This window comes from Argentina silus (genome assembly GCF_951799395.1).
Source record: "Argentina silus genome assembly, chromosome: 13".
In the NCBI taxonomy this organism is placed as follows: domain Eukaryota; kingdom Metazoa; phylum Chordata; class Actinopteri; order Argentiniformes; family Argentinidae; genus Argentina; species Argentina silus.
This window is the reverse complement of record NC_139667.1, coordinates 1704090-1711426: the sequence shown is the minus strand read 5'-3', so window position 1 is coordinate 1711426 and position 7337 is coordinate 1704090. Positions and strand designations below refer to the sequence as shown.

Sequence of the window (7337 nt, the reverse complement as noted above, 5' to 3'; positions counted from 1 at the left end):
ATGATTGTCATACAAAGACAGGTCTGGTAGGGACATGGAGACATTCTGAGGAGACCTCGTATACAGATAAAGCACAACTGAAAAGGGCTGAATATACAAGCTCTGGTAACCCACATGCATAAGGGGTAGATGCTAAGTGGGATCCTTGGGACAGCCACACCTTCTCAAGGGTTCTTGTGTTGATAAACCGGCTCCTTCGTTACTTTGACTACGCCGCCATGTTTTTGCTTTTATTTGGACGTCGTTTACCCTGAACGGTGGGCCAGCCGATGATCAAACGCGTAGGGCTGATTTAACCTTTACCTTGAACTGTTTTAAATCTCAACTCCGACGGGGTGACATCAGAGTCGGGCCGTCCCAAGGATCCCATTTAGCAGTTACCGGTGCATAAGAGAAGGGTCAGTAATAATAGATAGCGAGGCTACAGGTGAGGTACCGAACGTTTAAGGCTAATATCGTCACGTGTGTTTAAAGTAGAGCAGAGGCGACCATGAGGTAGAGGATCATGGCTACAGCCTCACCCTGATTATCCAGCCATAGTCCACCTCTGACCCAGGGGAGGCTGGTGGAGGTAGAGGAGGACGGGCTCCTTGTAATGCACGGAACGGAATAACGAATGGTATCAAACACACCGTCCCTCATTCCGTTATGTGCGTTACAACGAGCCCGTCCTCCGACTTCTACCTCCACCAGCCTCCCCTGCTCTGAATGCTACATGGAGACCGATGAGTCGATGTTGAAATTAAATCAGGGATCGGTGAAAAGTGAAGAGTGCGGAAAACACCGGACAGAGCGGTGACGACAGGACATCCTCTAAGGTTTCCACCCGTTTCTAACGAATCTACAAACACGGCAGGCACACGCCTCTCTCTTCTCCGCACAAACCTTGACGGGACAACGCATCGTACGAAAAGACGGCAACAGGAAAATGGTTCCCTGATAGATCACAATCAACTCAAGATATGTCTGATGTCACTCCGCTGCCGGCCACGGTAACGGAACCGTGTTGTGTGTAATGTGCGACATACCAGCTGATGATGTCATGGCACAAGGGCATCTGACGACACACGTATATAATAACATACCACTGGATGTGACCTCACAATCAGCCAACACAGAGAGATATCAGACACGGACAAACTTGCATAGATACAGTGATGTTTTTTCTTTTTTTTGAGCAGCTTTAACGATGGGGTCCAAAACAGAACAGTCGCTCGGGAATTCTAAACTCATTGGAACTCTGAAAAGTTTTAGATACTCTAAAGAATTCTAAATTCTATTCTTTTTTTTTGTTGACATCCCCCGCAAGGATTCTCAGTTAGCTGGTTGTTGTCGGACACCTCGCTCCCAAACAAACACATTTACACCCATGCGTCTAACATATGCAAGTCTGCAACTGGTTTCACACAAAACATTTGTATAGGGATATAAGTTCATTACAATACAGTAATTTGGATATAGTTTATGACTGACATCAATAGGATATGGTTGAAGACATCTTTGAACCAGGGGGGTGGGTGTGTGTGTGTGTGTGTGGGGGGGGGGGGGCATGAAATCATAACTGTTTTTAATGACTGATTGTAATGCATTGGACAATATTGTTTAGTCCAGCGTGCTTTCACTAGGACGGAATGTGACAATGGCCCGAATTTACTGAATAATCAGAATACTAAGGACATGGCTTTTTTTGGTGGGGGTGGGGGGCTAGTTTCAACTCAAGGCCATTTGTTTGTATTTGGCGAGGCATTTATAAACTGGGGGGGGGGGGGGGTTTATGGACTTGAATTTAACGACATGACATCAATTCAAGTCAACCGTTCAGCGACCGGAAGTCCGAACCGAATACAGACGGTTCCCCAACAACTCCTGTGTGGACAGGAGCACGTGGCATTCCAGCTCAATTTAAAACAAAGAGAGAGAGACAGAGAGAGACAGAGAAAAGTCTGTGAAACACTCAAACGGTATACAGTATGAACACATTAGCGCCAGATTCACCTCCTAGATGGAACACCTTCGGCCGCGACCTCGATCGAAGCGAAAGGCTAGAAAACATTGACATCATCACCAATAGAACGCTGCTGTACATGTGAGTGAGACTCTAGAGGACTCTCCCGCCACTGCCCGGCTTCTTCAAGTGTGCAGACAGAGTCCACACGCGTGTCCTGTAACTCCTCATGCTACTGCTGTTAGAGCTACACAGAGAGGTTGGCGGTGGTGGTGGGGGGGGGGGGGGGGGGGGGTGGGGGGGGGGGGGGGAGCTTTGCGTATGCCAACTCAACAAAACAGGAACTCAAGAGAGTCTTAAAAAGCGAAAAAAGGTCCTTTTCAAATCGTTGAAAATGTCCACACCGGAGGACACGAAGATCCACACGTACCCCGATACCTCTTCCTCTTCTGGCGACACGAGCGCCTCCACTGTGCACCGTACCCCGCCATGGCCCACCGTACCGTAACCAGCTGGCAGGCCTCCCTGTTGCTACGCAACAGACCTCCGCGACCTCTCACCCCTCACCCCTGACCTCTCCGCCGGGCCAGGGCATGGACATAGAGGGGGATGGGGTCACTCAACTCTTCTTCCCAGGACTGTGGAGCGAGATGGATCCTAATGCAGCTGGGGTTGGGGAGAGGAGGAGGGGGGGGGGCAGCGCAGGCGCCCCCCCGTAAATGAAGCGCTCGAAGCTGGAGGGAGCGAGGGAGGAGGAAGAAAAAGGACAGAAAGGAAAAATGGCCCATGGGGGGGCGACTCTTCTTCGCCCGTCTCCTCCGGGGGTGTGTGAGGGGGAGGGTGGGGGTGGGGGCGGTTAGGTGGGGAGGGGGTCGTCGTCCCCTTTGCTGCACTTGCACTTGCAGCACAGGACGAAGGGCGTGGCCAGGAGGAGGAAGGGGGAGGCCACCAGGAGGAGCAGGCCGAACCCAGCGAAGATGCCCACCACCTGGGGAGAGAAGGACAGGTGAGACCCCTGGATCATGGCCGTAGGAGGCAACACACGAGACAAGGAAAGGCGGTCTGCTTGAGGCAAAACTGTTATTTAGTGACCAAAACAAGGAGCGTGTGTCAGGTGAGTTAGCTCTCAAACTGTTCCTTCTCTATATACATGAGTAAGACAAACATGTAAACAATATGTATGACCTGCTGCATCACACACAACCTCTACCCAGGCTTGATAGAGAGAGAAGGAGGGAGAGAGACAGAGAGAGAGAGAAGGAGAGAGAGAGAGAGGAGAGAGAAGGAGAGAGAGAGAGGAGAGGAGAGAGAGAGAAGGAGAGGAAGAGAGAGAGGGAGGGAGAGAGAGAGAGAGAGAGAGAGAGAGAGAGAGAGAGAGAGAGAGAGAGAGAGAGAGAGGGAGAGAGAGAGGGAGAGAGAGAGGGAGAGAGGGAGAGAGAGAGAGAGAGAGGGAGAGAAAGGGAGCGAGACAGAGACAAAGAGAGGGAGAGAGCCGGCTAGTGGATGGGATCAGGTTTTAAACCTTGGCCCTCTGTGTTTACTCCTGGTTGTGTAGCTCTCCACTCTCTCCACACGGGGGCGCCATACACCAACACAAATTCTCCACAGCCCCGAAATGGCATTCACAAAACACGCAGTTACACGCAACAGTGCCTCTGGATAACGTAATGCCCTTCCTGCCATGGTTGGGTAGAGGAGTCATGTCAGGAGCACTGAAGGGCAGGTCTCTGAGTGCAAGAAGAAGCAGGAAGAATTCCTCTAAAAATGAGATGAGGTAGCTGCCATGGCGACGGCCAGTCGGCATCTGATGTCAAGGAACTATTGGACACTGTGTAACGTTCACTGCATTATTATTTTTTATATAATTCTATATTTCATTGATGATATAAATTGTTGTATACTGTATGAACATGCTTGGTCATGTTACTAAACCCCTGACAAAGCGACAGTCTATATTATAGCATCTAATATCTACTAACGATATTTGGAGTTAGTCAAGATGGTGGACGGCGGTAGACAACCGTCTCCTCTCGTTCCTTGATCGCCTCGTCCCGTTTTGACGTTGTCTCTGGTACGGTATCGTCGCCCTGCTCTGTTCCCATGGACGTCATATCCCAGAGTCTACCTTTAACTCATTTACTGCCGAGGGTGAATAAAGTTGCCCAAAATGTCAACATTCCAGAAGATAAAGCTTCATTTTGTAGCCAATCAAAGTGCTGTTGCTAGGTAAACACTTGGAACACTCTAGATGGGGAGTGTTCCGGAATTATTTGGCAGTTGGTGAGTTAAGGCTCATTTACTGTAGATTACTGTCATTTACAGACGGAAGATGAAACCACGTGTGAGAACATGAGGCTATGTATAGACAGGTGACCTCCATTTCTTCCTCTTTCTATACCTCTCTGGTGGATAACACACCTCATCTCAAACCCCACGGCTCACCTCAGCTCGTCAGATACAGAGAGAGGACAGAGGAGAGAGGGAGAGTGAGAGAGAGAGAGAGAGGCCGAGCTTTCCTAAAAGTAGGATTTGCCTTGACAGCTCTCACAAACCATACGCACGCACACGCAGACACGCATGACCGCACACACACACACACACACACACACACACACACACACACACACACACACACACACTGATGTGGCCTGTTATGTATTCATGAGGAGTCAGGAGGGCTTTTTAAGGTCTTGGGGAAGTGGTGCAGTGTGGCTCAATATCTGTAGCTAAGGCTAACTAAGGCTAAGGCCAACTAATGCTAAGGCTAAGGCTAAAGCTAAGGCTAAGGCTAAGGCTAAGGCTAAGGCTAAGGCTAAGGCTATGGATATGGCTAAGACTAAAGCTATGGCTAAGGCTAAGGCCAAGGCTAACTAAGGCTAGCTAGCACAAGCCGTAACCAGGACTCAGATGACTCAGCCTGCCCCACTGGGGCAACAGATGTCAGGGTGTATGTGAGCGTTCACAGCAGTCTGTCTAACAAGGGAATGTACTCGTCTATGAATAGACGCTCTCCACGCAACCACTAGAAACATGAATGGAAACACGTCTGCTGCAGAACCAACAGAGGGGAGCAGCCAATCAGCAGAGACCACCATGGCCATGTTTTGTAATCAGGGCACCCTTGAAAAAGAAACCTTGGTCTCAAAGGGGACATGGACCGTTACAATGGGCCCGTCCTCCGTTTTCTGCCTCCACCAGCCTCCCCTGAATCCAGATGACATCAATGCTATTGCTACCCACACGGCGCTCATACAGAAACTAATGCGTACAAAGACAGTCAATAATACTTGTTTACTTCCAACGCAGGAATGGCGGTGGCTGCACCACGGGAGGCTGGTGGAGGTAGAAATCGGAGGACGGGCTCGTTGTGATGCAGGGAACGGAATGAGGAATGGTATCAAAGCACACGTGAGCTGCACATGTCCTGCACAATACAGGACCACCATCACCACCACCAACACAATGAGTGTTCACGGTGGACACGTGTATGTGTGTGTGTGTGTGTGTGCGTGTGTGCATGTGCAGAGCCACATGCTGCAGCAGTGCAGACAAAAGGGAAACCTGTGTGTGTGTGTGTGTGTGTGCGTGTGTGTGTGTGTGTGCGTGTGTGTGTGTGAGTGTGTGTGTAAAAGAGAGAGAGAAACACAAAGAGGTGAGTTGGTGCTTACCTGTGTTCTGTGCCAGATGACAGACGCCCTGGAGTGGCCCAGTTTGTTCCGACAGGGTCCTTTGTCATAGTGGATAAGCAGAAAGTCATCCTGTCACACACACACACACACACACAGACACAGATAATCAGATAATGATCTGCCATTAGTCACCTGTGTGGAAGGTAGGGGAGCTGCTTGGGAGAAAATTGCTTTTAAATGAGCGGTACGGTCCACCTGCCTGTGGTGTGCAATTAGGATTAGCCAAGACTACGGCGGTGAGCCTCAGACAAGCGCAGATAAAACACACCCATTTCTCATTCTCATTGTCTGCTGTTTGGAGATCACAGCACCGTGGGTAGAAGCAGGACTGTCTCGGGCCCCAGCACACCACAGGTCGTCTGTTCCTCCCAGATAACAACCACACAGTCGGTACACATCCCAAGGCTGCCCAGCACTGACGGTTAGGATCTGCCTTCTCTATGCAAATACAGCAGCTTGGGGGACGCTAGTCAGGCTTATCATCCAGGGACGGAGGGGGAGGAGGAGGAGGAGGAGGAGGGGGAGGAGGGGGGGGGGAGGAGGAGGAGGACTGCTGAACAACACGCTTCTGCGTTCGGAGGGAACAGAACAGGACTGCAGACATCAGGGGGCAAGCCTTGGCAAAAGTGTGGTGTGTGTGTGTTCATGTGTGTGTGTGTTTGTGTGTGTGTGTGTGTGTGTGTGTGTGTGTTCGTTCAATGCTTTGTGTGTGTGTGTGTGCGTGTGTTCAAGCGTGCATTTTAATGCGTGTGTGTGTGAGTGTGTGTGTTTTTATGCATGTGTGTGTGTTCATGCGTGCACTTTCATATGTGCATTTTCATGTGTGCGTGTATGTGTGTGTATGTATGCGTGCATGTGTGTGTGTGCGTGAGTGTGCGTGTGTGTGTGTGCTCACGCTTGCTTGCGCCTCCTACGTGAGCGTGACTACGGCGTGTGTTTCAGGCAGCCGTGTACGGCGAGCGGTGAGGGACATGTGTCTCTACTCACGTCCAGGGACTCCAGGCAGTACCAGCAGAAGGCGTGTTTGCAGTTCTTGCACATCATCTGGGCGCAGCCTTCGTCCCTCTCGATGTAGACCTTACACTTGGGACAGCGCTTGATGGGGGCGTCGTCTTCATCACACTTGGAGAAGGAGCTGAGGAAGGGCGAGGAAGAGAAGGAACAGTCGTCAGTGGCATCGTATGACAGCCAGACGCAACCCCGGCCAGCGGGACAGGGATTAAAACAGAAAACAACGATGATGATGATGAAGATAAAGATGAAGATGATGAGGAGGATGATGATGAATCGTGTAGTCTGGATGCAGAGATGCTCTTCTAAACCCAGAGTGTCGTTTCAAGTCAGTGAGCTTCAATAGACTTTACTACAATACACCTGAGCTTGTAATGAACCCATGCATTCCCCCCCCCCCCCCCGCCCCAAAAAAAAAAAAAACACTAAATCAATGAAGCTGAAATGAGAAACCCACAACGATTGGGTCTCGGTGTATTTTAGCCATCTTTTGGTCGTTTGTATTCCGCTCGTGTGAAAGTCGGTGTATTTGATCCACCATTTCTTCTCATTGTCTGAGCTGACTGCTCAAGGCCAGAGTGGAGATGGTAACACTGTCCTCCCTGGGCCTCTCCCTCCGACAGGGAACAAGCCCATTCATTTCCAGGCCAATTCTCTCTCTATCGATCGCATCGGGGGAGAGTGAATTAAGG

General features: G+C 50.3%; 1 protein-coding gene across 3 annotated transcripts in view; it reads right to left on the bottom strand.

Annotated features, from left to right (window-relative positions):
* Nucleotides 1–638: 638 nt before the first annotated feature.
* Nucleotides 639–7337, bottom strand: part of rnf144aa (ring finger protein 144aa) — a 36186-nt gene continuing 29487 nt past the window's right edge. For all 3 annotated transcript variants that reach the window (XM_083683770.1, XM_083683769.1, XM_083683771.1), the window contains exons 6-8: nucleotides 6622–6769; nucleotides 5614–5703; nucleotides 639–2933 (exon numbers count right to left, since the gene is read on the bottom strand). In XM_083683770.1, coding sequence (XP_083539896.1) covers nucleotides 2802–2933; nucleotides 5614–5703; nucleotides 6622–6769 — 370 coding nt within the window. In that variant the 3' untranslated portion in view covers nucleotides 639–2801. The remainder of the gene's footprint in view (nucleotides 2934–5613; nucleotides 5704–6621; nucleotides 6770–7337) is intronic.